Genomic DNA, 17,695 nt, shown 5'->3' with positions numbered 1-17,695 from the left:
TGGCTAGTGCAGAAAAATGTCTGCTGAACCTCACATGTCCACAGAAGTTCTAATATTGCAGAGTCTAATTGGATCCGCTTATAAATTCTCATTATATCTAGTTGGTGATGTCAAAAAGGTCAGAGTAATCAACAGAGCTATAACTAACATCTAAATCAGATTGTAAATCAATGTAAAAAGCCTTCAAAATTTCCACTCCATTCTGTGGATATAGGACATAGAATACAAGCCTGTGAATAAAAAGCAAGCAAAAGTTCTGATTTTTTTACTTGAATCTTTAAAAAATCTTGTTTTCACTATGCTTAGAAAAGGAAGGATTCCAGGTACATTGCAATACTATGTCTCCTCATCCCAAAACTGAAATCAGTCACAGATTTCCCTACATGGATCCAGTTGCAAGATCAGATTTTTTTTACTTCTAGTTTTAGAAGGAGTTTTATTATCCTTTCCCCCCTTATACAATGCATTTTGAACAGCAGAAACAAACAAAAATAACCCTACAGATGTAGAGTTCACACAAACATCTAGTGCATCTAGACAGGTGTGAAAAATAGAGTTAATTCAAGAACACTTTCTAAGTAGTGGTGCACTACTCCCTGAGCCTTGAGCCTTAAGATCCTGGTAGCCATTATAGCTGTGGCATAATCAATGTCTTAATAGCACCACACAAACTGTAACATGCCACATGTTGAACCAATTTACAGCACAATATAAAGGTAAGCTGACCAAAAAGACAGTCTACATTTAACATGGATCATCTCCACAGCTGGTTTGTATCGTGCTTTAAATTGAGAGCGTGCCAAGTCTCATACCCGGGGCTGCCTGTGCCCCATCTCAAACATCAGTTGATTGTCAGGACTGGGTATGAGGAAGCCCCAGGGTCTGGGACAGATGCCTCATACCTAATATCTGGAATGAGCCATGGGGAAGCCCCAGGCATGGGACCTGGGGCTTTCCACTGCCAGATCCCTGTGTAGGTCCCTGACATCATGCTTCCTTTGAAGGTCTAGACATCAGGATTAGGATTTGAGGAATTTTATTCTCAGTCCCAAAAATTGTGTGTCATGCTATTCAATCTGGAATGCCAGGACACAATTTTTGGGATCAAGCAAAACACTGTTGAATCAAATCATGTAATCATATTAACATCTGCCAGGGGCCTTAATGCTGAGCCTAACTGATTTCTGGAAGAAAATATTCTGTCAGTATTTGACCACTTTCTCCAATACTCTACAAACATCTGACAGATTTCTCACAGCATCCTCTAGAGTTGAGAGGTGGGATTAATGGGTAGATATCTTAAAGGTATTCTCCATACTACAAAAAAAAACTCTAATAGATTGTGTAATTTAAAAATTTACAAGAAATGAAAAAGAATATCACTTTTGTTTAAGATTTTCACTTTTACTGCACAAGAAAAGCTTTTAAATAGATGAAACTACTTTTAAAGACAAAACATATTAAAACTCTGCTTTACCTGAGGTATTTCAGATAACTGGTTTCCATCCAACCAGAGATCCTTAAGATTGAAAAGTGCACCAATGGTTTCTGGCTGCAACATTTAATCAAAAATAAAAGAGTATTAGTACTTACAGCATTTGAACAGATACAAAATTTGCTACCCTGAGGCAACAGCCCCAAAGAATAAGTAACCTGTTCTGAGCACTATTTGTAAAACCACACAGTTATAATTTAGAAAATGTGACATAGTATAACCACAAGTACTAAGATGTGTTAATTACATACATTGAAAGGAATCCAATATGTCATTTAGGTACTTGATAAAGGGCTTGGATAGGAGATTAAAAAACCCTTATGCTGGTATAAATTACTTGAAACCAGTGTTGAATTACACCAGGAAAACTTTCATTAGTGTAAAATACACCAGTGTAGACATCTGTCCTCTTTCTATTCCACAGAAGCTATATACTCAATGCAAACCAGATCTTATTTGCTCCTGTGCCATCCAGTGGCAAAGCACTACAGCAGTGCCCGATGCAAGCAGCAACCTGGATATAGGACATATATCTATCTGCTTCGAAGTAAATGACACCATCTGTCCAAGCCCTCAAACTCTGTGTTAGGCCAATAAAGCCTGTAAAGGAGGCCAATAAAAGAGGTGGAAGAAGTGATGCAGTCTCAGATATTTTAATGCCCTCACCAACAAGGGAGAGATTAATGTACATGTTCAAGTGACAATTCAGGACTTATTATACCACCACACTAACAGAACACATTCAAATTACTAATAAAAGCCAGCCACAGTAATGTTCGAGATTTCATCTGGAACATATTTGTGGCTAGTTTGTTATTTTATCACACCATAAATTGGCTGAATGTGTGGCACATTACAATTTATTGTACAATTAAATAAATGTAATATCTGGCAGAGCACCCAACCACACTCGTACGTCAGATTAATAATCTTGTGTGCAGGTCTGTGTATCTGTATGTATAAATACACAAACACACACACAAAGAATATAAAGTTTTCATAATTATCATTGCTTTTACTTTTGGAAATTTCTGCTCTAGGTATTTCAGTTCCAGAAGACACAGGAATAACAGGATATCAATACAATATTCCATTGAAAACATATCTTACTAAGTGAAAGAGCTCATTGTTTCCTAAATCAAGTTCTTCTAGTCTCTGTAGCTGGGTAAGAGATCTGCAGGAAGAGACGAAATGAAATAACCATGTTAGACAAAATCATCAGCAACCCTAAATATTTGAACCTATATTGTCACAAACTATACTCTGAATTCAAACACATTCTAGAACGCATTTTATTGGTTATTTTATTCACATTAAAATACTACTGTAGAACACTGGGTTTGTCAACAAAATTTAGTGCCTTTGAAACATAAAACTTACTATAAAGCAATCAGACCACTGCCCATATTTCTAATCACCAGTCTGTACCATGGTCAATACCACAGATAGGTGAAGTCAGATGAAAGCCTCCATAATATATTTAAAACAACTGCACAACTGAATGAACAATTCTACAGAGATCATATGAAGTAGTTTAACAAAGCACATAAACTAAAAATGGACTTAGTCTGTCGGCTCACCAACAGCAAACAAATCCTTCCTAGTTGAAAAGCCATCAATTTACAGAGATAATTTCAGCTTGGATTTAAAAAGACTTCTAGCACTTAACAGCTTTACAAGAATCCTTCTGAATGGATACAGCAGAACCTTCCTGACACCTCTAGAGCAGTTTGACCCTCTCCCCCATCTGTAGCATTATAATAAGAACTGGACTGGTCAGTTTTATTACTGCTATTCATAACCCTGAGCAGCAGTAAATCTGAGATGGAAGTGCAAAACATTCAGAAAGTTGCAGATTATTGGAGGCAACCCATTCTGTTAGCAGTAGCAGTAACCATGCAACTTAGATCTCTTACTCTCTGCATCAGTGGTATCAAACTCACCAGCTCCAAGGGGTGGGATGAGGGGCACGGGGCCAACACACAGGCCAAATTGGGTCCACAGACTGGCCCCATGTACTCCAAATCAGCCCTGTCCCATGTCACCCACAGCATGTGCCTGGACCAGCCTCACGCACCACCTGCAGTGTGTGGGGTTGGGGCCACCACATGCTGCATGTAGCATATGGGGCCAGTCCAGAGTGCGCTGCACGCTGCGTGAGATTTATTCAGAGACCAACATGCAGCACCGTGGGCTGGACGATAGAGCTTTGTAACCTGGATCTAGCCAGCAGGCCATTTCTTTGACACCCACACCCTCAACCACATATGAAACACTGGAATCGTGGGAAGGAAGGACAAAACTATACACAGAACACTATCCTGTTCCAGTAATGAAAAAGCAGGAAACCCCCAAAAGTCAGTGGTCTGCTAACTAGGGGCTGATGTAAGAAAAACAATTCCCTGAATGTGGTGAAGTTGGAAATCCCAGCACTTTTCACAGCAGCTGAGAGTGGGATTTGATTGCTGGGACATTGCTGGCAGGCCCTCTTAAGTCTTTCATTTTGGCGTCTATTTAGAGGTTTTAATCTCCGATCTTTGTAAAGCTTCTGTTAAATCATTCAATCCCTAATATAGCTCCACACAGTTTTAGTACAATCCAAAGTAAATGTTAAAGTTTTGAAGTATGAGGTTTTTATTAGTCCTACCCTCACCTGCCTAACTATTAATTATCAGTCCTGAAATGAGCCAAACCTCCATCACACTTAACAATATTTACACAGAAGAGAACACATTTGTGTTAGGTTTCCAATACACTGAACTTGGGGAAGTACAATTTGCACACAACCTTCAGACTCCTCATTCCTAACAAGTAGCAACTGAAGTTCATAAAGGCAAAGTTGCAGCTCATAACCAAAAAAACCAGTGGCTAAAGAAAACATTTTCTTCAGCTCTTGGAAAAATTCTGAGGATGCAAAAATGTATACAAAGCATACATGACCTTGTAACACAATGCATGGCAACTTACTCAGGTAAATATGTCAGCAGATTTTCTCTGAGTTCCAGTGAAGCCAGATTATAAAGGCTAAAAGGTAAAAAATAAATTATAGTTACTTCAGAAGTTTGTTCAAATAATTTTAGAACTTAAAAAATAAAGAAGAAGCTATCCAAAGTGAATTCCAGTGATATGTAAAGAAATTAACTCTAAACTTTTGTTAATATTCATACACACACTTTATATAATCTTGTCACAATTAAAACAGCATCTTTAGAGCCTTTTTCCTACTATGGTTAAAAACGTTATAGCAAGAAATGAAACAAAGAAAATACAAAATTTCCATGGTTAGGAAGGTCAGTTGTATTAAGTTACTAAAACAGACTGAAAGGGGGATGGGGGCTTTTTTAGTTTTGTTACTGCAATATAATTTACTTATTGGCTTTTAGGTTATGATGTGAGGGCTGCAGAAAAAAAAGAGATACAGCAGCATTAGTTACACTCCCTTCTGCTATTTCTACCTTTCCAGCCACAGTACCCTCATTAATGTAAGTGACATTATGCTTCTAAACTGGTCAGACTGTATCCCAGGCTTTTGCTAATATCAACATAGTAACATTCAATTTTTCAGGGTTTTACTTATGACTAAATGGAAAACAAGGAGTCAGACATTATCCTAACACTATAATCTGCTTTAATCCTTCAACATCCCAGGAAAAATAAAACCAGATACTGTGGTACAAATAGGAAAGTGGTTTTCTGAAGCTCACATGTTCTTCCTTCATAGAGTGCAAAAAGGTTTTAATTGTGTTTTCTGAAAAATGAAGGTGTTAAAAATGGTTTCTTTAAAGCTTCTAAGGCATACAGAAACACATTCAGTTTTAAAAATCCTATTTTTAGTCAAATAGTTTATTACATTCAAACTCCTGTTAAGTAGGTAAAGGTCTATGCAAATGAATGCACATGTTACCATAAGGACACTAACAAACTTACAGCTTTCTATTTCTCCTTCAGAACAGTACAAGAAACAAATAGAGTTCTCCCCAACAGTAAGAAAGGTTTGGCACAGGAAACTGATAATGAGTTACTCCAACTGTAAGAAAGGTCAGTACCTTAACTGATTAACAAGAATGAGATTTTAGACTTTTAAGCTTCTCTTTCACTGTTGTAAAGTTGCACAACTCCTGCAGTAGATTACCAAAAGACATGGTAAATTCTTCACAGCAGGAGTCTGAATATCTTTTACAAAATACACTGTAATTAAGAACCAGTTACTGGGTTCTATACACTGCTGCCAGCTTTGGATTTCTCGGGCACAGTCCCAAGTGCAGTCCTCGCTGGCAGTGGAATGCTACAGTTTCAAGAGAAAAAGTGTTATTTAAATTTTAATCTATAAAACCTAAATGAGAACATCATTCAAACTTATTCAGATTGAGTATCTGTGGCTCCACTAACTACAATAATGCACTGTTCTAAATAAGACTTTCAGGTATTAATAAAAATTATTCTACAAACATATTGTGTTCACATTATACATTCCCTCAGAAAATGTAGACCATCTTCTTTAAATTTTCAATCTGTGATAGTAAATACACACTGGGCATGTCTACATGTACATAGACACTGAAGTTAGTGCACAGTACTGTGAACCCGTACTGTGCAGTAAATTTGGTGACTTATGCTGATTTGGGTGTAAATTTGATACCTGTATCATGCAGGTATCAAATTTACATGTGATTAGATATTGCACAGTAATGTATGTGCAGACACCTTACTGTGCAGTAACACTGCCTGTGGACTGACTTGGGACTAACTTTAGTCCCAAATCAATCCACACACAAGTGTTAATGCGCTTTAACACCTGCACATAGATGCCGGCCTATTCTCACTTACTGTGCAGTAATTCACTGTGCAGTAATTTTAAGCCAGCATAAATGCACGTGTAGACAAGCCCACTGAATATTAAGACTTCAGTAAAATACTATTTCACTGAAACTTGTAATCTGATATTAGATTTAGTTTTTTTTTTTTAATTCTTACCACAAAAAATGCCTTTTAGGGCCTGGATAGAACTTCTGAGCTCTAGGCAATAACAAAACCAAGCTAAAGCGAGCAAGGGTGGCAACAACTAGAGTAATTACAATTTTTTTCTTCTAAACATTCCAGATGCTTTCTGGTTTCAAGTATGGAACCAATTAGAACTTAAAGAAATTACATGGCTAAAAACACCCTTTTCACTAGAAACCAAACACACTGACTCAGTCCCAATGTCAGAGCTCAACTTAAATGCAACAGTTCCTCATCTGACATCAAAATAATCTGAAACTAAATAAAGATGTTAAGCTTTAAAATGTTTATTTTAAAAACAAAGTAGATGCCATAAGTAGCTGATTAATCCTGTAAAATTAGGGTGTGTTGCTGAGAGAAGAGTACATTTTAATAGCTCCAATGAAGTCTTCCAGGGATGAAGGAGAACAGATCCATCTTCTTTACAAAAGGGAAAGTGTTGGACCAAGCAGAGTTTTGTAAAACAAACATTTCTCACATGCCAATTTTACATACAGATAATCTCTATGCACACCAGCATCAACTAAAAGCATAAACCATCTCAGCATGACTCTAATCTTATATCCTCAGGGACCAGAATGAAATTCACCTTTTGAAATTACTGAATTGACCTAAAGAAAGTTTTTCACAAAGATAGACACTATACCTTGAATGTCTTGAGCTAGGAACAGCTTTGTCCTAGGATAAAGTTGCATCTGTGTTTGTCTTGGAATAAAAATATCCCAAGATTAGCTAGGATGGTCTAGTCAAGGATAATCCTACCTTGAGCAGGAGATTGGACTAAATCATCTCATGAGTTCCTTTCTAGCCCTACCTTCCTATGACCCTATATCCTCCAAACTACTTCACAAAACAGTGTGAACACTTCCTTTCTAAAGCTTTTCCATAACAGCCTTCGACAAACAGGCCTGCAAGGGTTGAGGTGGTCTTACATAAGATTTCTTATGATCAGCTTTAGTATCCAACAGTAATTTCACCGCAGAGAAGGATGTAGGACTGAATACCTCAATAGGTGTGCTTCCTACTTATATTTCGATTCTCTTCAGTGCACCCTTCCAGACACTAGCCTCTAGCATTCAAAAAACTTGCTGGCAGATCATATTCACACTGTTTACTTGTACTTACTCATCCAAAGAAATACTGTTCTTGTCAGGTTGTCCCTCCTCCCCCTCAGTCTATTGACAAGAGATACCAGTGACATGACCAATTCATCTCATCTCATGGGGCTGCTTTGATCCTGCCCTAGTCCTAGAGGTGCATACCTGTGCAATTTCCCCTGGAGCACCATCCAGAGGGCTTACTCCTGCTCTCTTTCCCTACAGTAAGAAATTAATAATTCCCAACCCTGGTGTGCACAGGTCCCAGTTGGGCTTCCATGCAACCCTAAATGCACTTATATCATCACCTTCCTTTTACTCCATCATTTCTGTGTCATCAGAAGAGTAGATTCTGGGACTGCACCCTCCAGAGTTCATTCTGTGACTCTGCCTGTCTATCAGCTCACACCTACAGCAGGCAGCACAGCCCCTTGCTCCAACCCCTCTGCATCTTTCCAGTGTCTTTATCTCCCCTAGCTAGTTTACCTCTACCCACTACAGCTGCTGTATCCCCACTGCCTCAAGGAAGACTGGGCCAGAGTCTCTGAGAATTGGAAGGGGGACCCTTGACTGCTGTTGCTGCACTTCTACAACACCTCGTTAAAGAGGGCAAGAGGCCCCAAAGCCTTGAAGGAGGGTTAAATTAATGAGGGAAAGAGGAGCCTGGACCCCATTGTTTCCTAGCTCCCCCTGACTTTATTAGTTTAGTTCCAATTTTGAAATTCCCTCTTTAGTATGTCTAGTGAATTTAGATAAACAAGCACATTACTGTTGCTGAGCACAATGCATCAATAAATTAGGGTGGTCTAAACCCCTCAACATCCTTTAGTTGTAAAGCTGCCTCTCGGTTCCCTTTGATAAATAAGCATCCAGGAGATCCTTAAGCAAAGGTGTCAGGCAGGGTTGCCAATTGCCCATAAAATTTACAGACACTCTGTAAAACATTACCCTAGAAAGGCCTATCCATAAAAGTCCATAAAAACATTTTCCGTTCCATTAAAAAAAAAAAAACAAACAGCTGCAGCAGCTTTAAGCTCCCTGGCACAAAAGGAGGTAGAGCAGCACTGAAAGACAGCACTGGGCTTTCTGCGTGGGAACATAGCACCCTGCACACACCAAACTCTTGTCCCTCCCTCCTCTGTAGCAATGTGCTGCTGCTGGGTCCCTATGCCCATCCTCTGCCTCCGACAGCTGCTCATATCCAAGGTACAAGGAAGTGGACAGAAATGTCCAGGGCTGGAGATCCCACAGCTTCTCTAGATAACCTGTTCTATGCTTAACCATCAGTCAGAACCATCATCAGAAAGTTCTTAATCTCCAACCTAAATTTTCTCCACTATAGTTTGAAGCTATTGTTCCTAATCCTCTCCTTTACAGCCACAGAGAAAATGCTACCTCTATCCTCTGTGTAATTGCCCTTCAGGTATTTGAAGACTGTATCAAATCTCTCTTCAGTCTTTTTCCTCCTGACTAAATAAACCAAGTTCTTTCAGCCTTTTCTCATAAGCCATGCTTCTCAGGCCTGTAATCATTTTTGTTGCTCTCTGCTGGACTCTGTATCTTGTGCAGGGCCCAGAACTGGATGTCGTCATCAGCAACCCTTGATCCAAGGATCTCTACCACAGCTCATCGATGGGTCCTGAGGTGACTTAAGAGTCCAAATCTTGAGCCACAGATCTGGCCACAGAAGTTTCAGGTCTTTCCACAGGGGAGAGCTGACGGCAGGCTGGTATTACTCTCCTTTTACTTCCTCTGCTCTCTCTTCTCTGCTTCAAGGACAAGACACTTTACCTTGAAACAAGCTGCCACTTAGTTGAGGTTGCAGCATCACTGGAGTCAGTAGCCAGCTCCTCCCAGCTCTTGATGTATTTTCTTGAGGTATGCTTCCAAAGTGTCCTTGAAGTCCTTCCTTGGGCCACTGTGAGATCTCAGGCCATAACTCAGTTGGGAGTAGAGCACTTATTTTGGGAGTCAGGCATCCACACACAATGAAGGAGGCACTTGAGAATCACTATTTCAGTGTTAGTAGCACTGGCTTCAGCAAGGATGCTGGTGTTTGTGCATGATCTTCCCATTAGATATGGAGCATTTTCCAGAGACATCATGGGTGATACGTCTCCAAGCTCCACAACAGTGGACACAGTACTCCAGATGAGGCCTATCCTTTGATTTGCAAGGGAAACTCCTGTAAATGCAACTGAGTATGTTGTTGGTTTTTGTTCTGCACCAAGAGCACACGGTTACCTTATATTCATCTTATGTAACCCCCAGGGGGCCAACTCTAAACCCCAGATCCTTCTCAGCAGAACTGCAGACTAGCCAATCATTCTCCAGTCTGTATTTGTTCATGCAGCTGTTCTGTTCAACAAAGACAGGGCTTTGCATTTGTCTTTGTTGCAGTTCATCTGATTGACTGCAAACCATTTCTCCAATTTATCAAGTCATTCTGGATTCTAGCCCTACCCTTCAGCATATATGCAACCCACCTAACTTGGTGACATCTGCACTTCTGTTAAGCATGGGAATTTAGGTTAAATCTATATAGGTGAAAGATAGAGAAGGAAGGGACCAAACCTAGCAAATTTAAGGTGGCCAGGATATTATATAAAAGTACTGTTTTTCATTATTACTACTACTAACATTATAGATAAACACTATTTGCTAAATAATTTTTTCAAATATTAGTATTTAGATATCTTAAAAATACCACATATTAGGCAGGGCACAGCTTAGTTATGAGGAAGAATTCAGACTTGGGAATGCAGAGCAGTAAGCACTGCAAGCCCAGCAAAATAGACCAAAATGTATTGCTATGACCCCTCAAGTACCCAATCCAGCATGGCTATGCAGAATGGATTTCAAATACCAAACCACAAGCTACAAAAGTAGATTAGAGGTTTACTGTTTTACATTTACCAAAAGGCATCCTCATTCTCACTGCAAAGACTGTAAGACTGTGCACACTGTAAGATATATGGACTCTCTACAGTAGGGCTGGCAAATCTGCAGCACAGATGCCACAAGTAGCATGGGCAGCGTGTGTGTGTAGCATATGACAGATTGTAGAGCTGTGTGAAGCTTCAGTAGCTGATTCAATTTGGAGGAGATTCAGCCCGACTCAGACACTGACTCTCCAAAATCGAATCAAATTGGGAGACCAAGTAAAAGCTCTAAATCGATTCAAAGCATCAAAATCGAGTCGGAAACGCTTTGGAAAAGATTTGGCCAATTTGGAGATTCGGTCATAGACTAAACAGACAGCTGACAGCTGCCTCCAGCTGGTAAGTCTATTGGGTTTGGGAAAAGAGGTGTGGGGAAGAGAAGGATTGGGGCTGAGGCAGGGGGGCCAATGACTAGGGAAGAGGGGCTGAGGGGAGCAGGATGTGGGCATGGCAGCAATGGGAGTGGGAGCTCTGCCCTGCTGCCACTTGCCCAGCCAGGGCAGGATGTGGGGCTGACTCACTCCAGGCAGGAGGTGGCAAGTGGCAGCAGGGCACAGCCCCACTCCCAGTGCTGCTGCACCTGCATCCCGTGCTTTCCATGCCAACTAGCAAGCAGTGGCAGGGCAGAGACCCCACACCCAGCACAGATGCGGGCATGGCAGCACTCGGAGCTGGGGCTATGCCCTGCTGCTCAGAGCAAGCCGCACCTGCATCGCCCCCCCCCCCCCCCGGTTCTGTACTGGCTGGGCCAGCGGCAGCAGGGCATAGTCTCCATGGCTCCCCCTGCCGGAGCAGAAGCAGGCACAGCCGAAGGAGCTATGGGAGAAGCCCCCATGGCTGCCTTGCCTGGTCCCATCACCCACCCAGCCCTGCCTCTCGGCACTTCAAATAAAGCCCTGTACTCAGCACCCCCCCACCAGAACAGGGCAGTGGTGGGCAGTGGGGATCGCCCTTCTCCCCTACTTGGCACCTGCACAGCAGCTGCTCCATGGTGCAGGTACAGTGCAGCTTGACAGGGCACTGTGTGCTGTCTGGGAGCTGGGGCAGCTCCAGCACTCAGCTGGAGCTCAGCACCACTCAGCCCCAGTGGCCCCAGCTGCCAGGCAGCACACAGTGCCCTGCGAAGCCACAACACAACCCACACCATGGGGGTCTTCAGCTGAATCAATTCAGGACAGCGATCCAAATCAAATCACTGTCCTCTGAATCGGCCGAATCTGAATCGAACACTTCCTTATTAGCACAGGCCTAGCAGATTGGGGGAAGACAGGCAACGCACTGGCAGATAGAGCAGGGAGAAGAAAGCAGAGCATCAGATTAAGCAGGGAGCACAGGATGGGAAGCAGAAAGTAGAACAGCAGTTTGGTAAGGAAGAACAGAACAGATGGCAGAAAACTGAGCATCAGATCAGGAAAGAATAAGAGATCAGAGTGGCTCTTGGGGAAAGAGGGGAAGCTAATTTGTGGCATGCCTGCCAAAATGGTTGGCCTCTGCTGCCCGCATTTTCTTGGGGGCAAAGAGAAAGCCTCATATCCCTGAAGTACTGGGGACTAGAGCTGAGAAAAAAAAAAGGCAGTTAAAGTTCCAAAATACTGGAAGGAGGAAGTGGTAATTCTAAAAAAAAGGCCACATCCCTAAGTGGACCTCAAGTCCATTAAAAGGACAGAGCAGGAATATATATAGATGCATTTCTGGTGGGTTTTAAGATCCCCAGTGAGGAATAAGCAGGGCTTCATGTATAAGCAGAACACTTTAAATCTGTTATAGAATTAAAATGAGAAATTAAGGAAAAATTCGACTGATAGTACTATCTACGGGTGGCTGCCTACTTTTTGAGATTAGTAATGTGAAACCTATGGCTATCCTACATCAGCATAATGCTTAAAATATGTTGAAGAAAAACTCAAGATTATCCATCATGTATTTCATGTCAAGTTTCCACTTTGAACAAAAATATTGATCCTTGGTTATGCTTAGTTTGGTTTCCACATTTCATGCAGCAGTTACCATGGTTATAGAATGTGACTGTGGGACACAGCAAGCAAAATGTGATTCCATGGTTACTCCCTGCCCATGCTATGGATTTTAATTAGCTGGATTTCCAGCATGAAGTTTATTATATAACCAGGTAGCTATTGCCTTTAAGAAGGTGCTGGAATGACCCTGCATTGCCGCAGTCTCAAAGATTCCCTCTTCGTAAGATATGAGTCAGGCAAATGAGCGTCTATTGAAGAATTTTCAGACCACCACAGAAAAAACTGCAGGCCAGCCACAAAAGTTTTCAAACAGTGCAGTGTATCAAGGTGTCACAGCCCAAGGCAACACCAGCTTGGAGCCTGAAGGGCCTCATATTGGCACTCCACTAAGGCCTCCAGCCATCACCTAGAATCCCATGATCCACTTGTTTCCTGGGACTTTAGGATACAGACTTCTACAATTCACTTTGATCACCACAGCAGTTCTGTTCTTCAAGAGGGACAATGACAGGGTTAAGCAGTGACCAGCCAACTCTCAATAGCACTGTTGAGGCTGTGGTGTGCTACTGAGAACAAACACATTTCAGAGAAAACACATTAAGCAGCTTCTACATATATCTGGCTAAGCTAATTGTTCCTCTTCCACATGACCACCTTCGCAGTTTTCAAATGCTACAGGGTCCTCTCATTGGGTCTGTCTGTGGCATTCATTTTGGTCAGGTCACAGGTCAAGGCCGTGGCTATTGTTTTCAGACAGTTTCATGTCCTCCATTAAGGTCTCTCATTAAGGTCAATCAAGTCTCTGGGGTGAAGCTTTACAAGTCTTGTTACCTGCATTGTCTTGGCATTAGTAATTTGCCTTTATAACCCCTTCAACTCCTGCATCTTCAGTTCCTGCTGGTAGCATCCTTTATTTTACATTAGCCTGAATTTTCCAAGATGTCACTGCATTTCACATCACTAGTACGTCATGGTTACCATGTTAAAAATTAGATATTAATACAGAAATTAAAGGTTCTAGAAAACTTACAGTAGAACAAGCACAAGAAACCATGTACAATACTGCAGATATGACACTGTACCCGTGTGGCAGTTGTCATCTCTAGAATCAAGAGGCCTCAGCATTTTATCAGGGTGACTAAAGAAATGTATAAAGATCTGGAATAGAGAAAAGGTTTTTTGCAGAAGTTTAATGAACCACCAATCTTACATTAGTGGCACTGGAGAGTTTTGACAACCAGAGTCTAAGCCCTGAAGGATTGGAAATCAAAATACTAAAAGGCCTACGTCTGACCTACACATGGGCTACTAGGACAGGCAGAGTATAATTACACCTCCTTTTGTGTGATCCTAGAAAACACTGCAAACAAGTGCCTGGACCTCCAGCCATTCCACCATGAATTTGGCTCACAGACAGGCTGGTGGATGACAGGTGTCTTGCAGCTGAGCTTTAAGGTATAAGACAGCCAGCAGGATGGTCTGGCACAAAGAGCAAGCCTTCAGATAAGCTAGTTATTCACCAGGCAATGGAATAAATTCAAGTGAGGAATCAGAGGGGCAATAACAACCAGGGCCTAACGCAAAACTGATTTAGCCAGAAGTGGTCATAAGTCAAGTATTGCAGGGAGCACTCAAGCCAACCTACCCAACAAGGCTTCATAGATTTCATAGACATTAGGGCTGAAAGGGACCTTGGAAGATCAAGTCCAGCCCCCTGCCCCTGGGGCAGGAAGTCAGCAAGGGTCATAGGATCCCAGCAAGATAAACATCCAAATTTCTCTTGAAGGTGTTCAGAGTAGGTGCCTGAACCACCCCCAGCAGCAGTCTATTCCAGGCCTTGGGCACTCAGACTGTACAGAAGTTCTTCCTTATGTCCAGCCTGAAATGGTCCCAAAGGAATTTGTGACTGTTTGACCTTGTCATCCCCTGGGGCACTCTGGTGAACAGATATTCCCCCAGATCCTGCTGTGCACCCCGATAAACTTATTCCAGGCTGAACAGTCCCATAGCTCTCAGCCTGTCATCATAAGGTCTGTTTTCCTGACCTCTGATCATTCATGTGGCTCTCCTCTACACCCTCTCAAGCTTCTCCACATCCTTTTTGAATTGCGGAGCCCAAAACTGGATGCAGTACTCCAGCTGCGGCCTCACCAAGGCCAAGTACAATGGGAGAATGACGTCCCAGGATCTGCTTGAGAAGCATCTATGGACGCAAGCCAGCATTTTGCTCACTTTACTAGCTGAAGCATCACATTGAAAGCTCATGTTAATCTCGTGGTCAATCATGACCCCATAGTCCTTTTCGTCCATAGTGCTAGCCAATGTAGCACTGCCGAGCCTATAAGCATGGTACGGGTTTTTCTTCCCAAGATGGAGAACCTTGCATTTTCCGGTGTTAAACACCATCAGGTTCTCATCCGCCCATTTCCTGAGCCTGTCAAAGTCAGCCTGGATCGCCCTCCTATCCTCAGATGTGGACGCTTTACCCCAGTTTGGTGTCATCGGTGAACTTGACCAGTCTGCTTCTGATACCAATGTCCACATCATTAATGAAGCTGTTGAATAGTGTAGACCAAAGGACAGAGCCTTGAGGGACCCCACTGGTCACAGGGCACCATGACAATTGACTTCCGTCAACCACCAGCCTCCGGGTCTGACCAGGAGCCAATTCCCCAGCCAGTGGATCGTGGTGAAACGGAGGCAGGAGTTGGTCAGCTTTGCCAAGAGGTGATCATGGGATACCAGATCAAAGACTTTTTTTAAAGTTAAGATATACAACATCCATCTCCTCTCCCTTGTCCAGGTGATAGGTCACCTGGTCATAAAAGGAAATAAGATTGGTCAATCAAGACCTACCTGCAACAAACCCATGCTACATATCCCTCAGGATGCTGCCATCAGCCAGTCTGTTAAGAATGGCCTCTTGGATAATCTTTTCTAAGACTTTCCCCAGAATAGAGGTCAGGATGATGGGCCTGTAGTTTGCCAGATCCACTTTCCTTTCTTTCTTGAGGATGGGCACCATACATTGGCCTTCTTCTAGTCCTCAGCCACTTCAGAGCACCAGGAGTTCTCAAAGATCCATGCCAGGGGCTGAGCTATGATGGTCACCAGTTCCTTGAGTACCCTGGGGTGTAAGCTGTCAGGGCCTCCTGACTTGAAGGTGTCCAGCCTCTCAAAGTGTTCCTTCACGAGGTCAGCACTGATGGAGGGTGAGGATGATTCCTTACCTGTAATAGGCAGGGGTACCCCTTGGGACTGGTGAAAAACTGATGCAAAGTACCCATTTAGCAAGTTTGCTTTTTCCTGGGCATTGGTTGTCAGTTGTCCCATCTGGTTTAGCAGGGGTCCAATGTTGCCCTTGCTTTTCCTCTGGCTCCCCACATATCTAAAAAAGGACTTCTTATTGTCCTTGACACTTGTAGCTACTGGGTGGAGACCTCTCAGGAGCCAGAAGGGAGGGGCCACAGACCCCGAGGAGACCCTCAGGTTGTGGCACGTGCCCATCTGCATTTTACTGGCAGTAGTCTGGCTAACTGTGACTACCTACCCTAGGGGCTCACAGGCAGGGCCTTGGGCCCTCCTGCTCCCTCTCCTGTGCAAATTCCTGTGCTAACTCACGCACCGGGCAGACAAGCATGTCTGTTTGTGTGGCCTGTTCACAAGGCTCCAGTCACCTGTCTCCCTGGGGGCTAAGCAAAGTAGAAGCTGGGGGAGGGTGGGGGGGGCGTGTCCCTCCCCAGCTTGGACTCAGCTGCCCTGCAGCTGTCTGGGGTTGGGGTCCCTCCCTCCCTGCCGCGGGCCCCCACCTATCTCTGGCTGTGCTGGAGGTCCAGGTCGGGGTCCTGCTGGGGGGTCCTGGAGGTCCCTAGGCTTGACAGGGGTGCAACAGGCTTCTACCTGTGCATCTCTCACTGGAGCCGGGGACACACTGCGGCTAAGCCGTTGGCGGGCCCTTTTTAAACTTTGGCAAAAATCATTTTGGATGCAAGTGGACCTTTGATGACATCATGTACATATAGGGTCATTCTGATTAGGTATGGGGAGGGAGGACTTGTGGATAGAAGCAGGGGCTCAGATGTGGGTGTGACACATTAAAATACTGCATCAGACGGGAAATAGTGGAACAGGGAGGCTAAGCTCAATTGTTATTTCTCACAATGGAAAGTGTTTGTCTGTTGTGTTTAAATAGGTTCAGCCCCTAAAGGTGAACAAGATCTGCAGATTCCATTAGTGGATCTTGTGTTGTTGGTGGGAAGAGAAGACATGCATATAATCTTTGAAGACCAAGGGCCCCTTTTGGCAGGAAGTACAGAAGTTTCTGACCAGAACTGAGTCAAAGGGATATGAAAAGCAGTCATTGCCCAAAACTATTGATTGTACAGTAGAAGCCCTTTAATATTACACTGGAGCCAGTTAAATACCTTGTACACAGGAAACAAACAGCATTCCCTCTAAGCTGCGTGGTGTGAGCGGCCATGCACGCCACACAGCTTAGAGGGAATGCTGGAGACATAGGTTGGGCAGAAGACTCCCTATCTCCAAGGTTGAAGTAATAGCCTTCTCTAGGTCTCTCTCCAGTCACCTGCATATCCTGATCATCGGTTGCTACCTTACCAACACCAGAGGCCAGATGCTATTCCAATCTACCCAACTGTGTACACCCTGCTCAAGACTCTGAAATGACATTCACGCACCACCCTTTGTAACATCCATCATCTCAGTCTTAAGATTCAAATCACGAAAATATGGCAACCAGGAAGATCTACCCACCTTTTGCCTTAATGTTTTTCAAGACTTGAACAGAGTGTGATAAGCACACCTAACAAGGTGAAACAAGTTCTGATATTATAATTCTAGTGTTTACTGAGATGTTTGCAGAATCTGGTCTTCAGTTAGTTTTACTTTTTGATGTAAAAATAAAGTAGACGGAGATTAGTTTTCTAGAAAAGAATGCCATTCCACACATTTAATAAAGTTCCAAGAATAGAGATAGGGCTTACAGATTACACTCACCGATCTACTTTTCTACATTGTTTTTTCTTGTATTCATAGATTTACTCATAGATTTCATAGACATTAGGGCTGGAAGGGACCTCGGGAGATCATCGAGTCCAGCCCCCTGCCGGCAGGAAGTCAGCTGGGGTCATAGGATCCCAGCAAGATAAGCATCCAATTTACTCT

General features: G+C 42.9%; 1 protein-coding gene across 1 annotated transcript in view; it reads right to left on the bottom strand.

Moving 5' to 3' along the window:
* Positions 1-17,695, bottom strand: part of LRRC1 (leucine rich repeat containing 1) — a 116,272-nt gene that overhangs the window by 29,988 nt on the left and 68,589 nt on the right. The window contains exons 5-7 of the mRNA XM_090033868.1: positions 4,463-4,519; positions 2,606-2,669; positions 1,478-1,552 (exon numbers count right to left, since the gene is read on the bottom strand). Coding sequence (XP_089889994.1) covers positions 1,478-1,552; positions 2,606-2,669; positions 4,463-4,519 — 196 coding nt within the window. The remainder of the gene's footprint in view (positions 1-1,477; positions 1,553-2,605; positions 2,670-4,462; positions 4,520-17,695) is intronic.

This window comes from Crocodylus siamensis, chromosome 1, assembly GCF_052110815.1.
Source record: "Crocodylus siamensis isolate JL-2025a chromosome 1, ASM5211081v1, whole genome shotgun sequence".
NCBI classification, from domain to species: domain Eukaryota; kingdom Metazoa; phylum Chordata; order Crocodylia; family Crocodylidae; genus Crocodylus; species Crocodylus siamensis.
The sequence above is the reverse complement of the archived record's forward strand: the minus strand, read 5'-3'. Positions and strand labels throughout refer to the sequence as shown.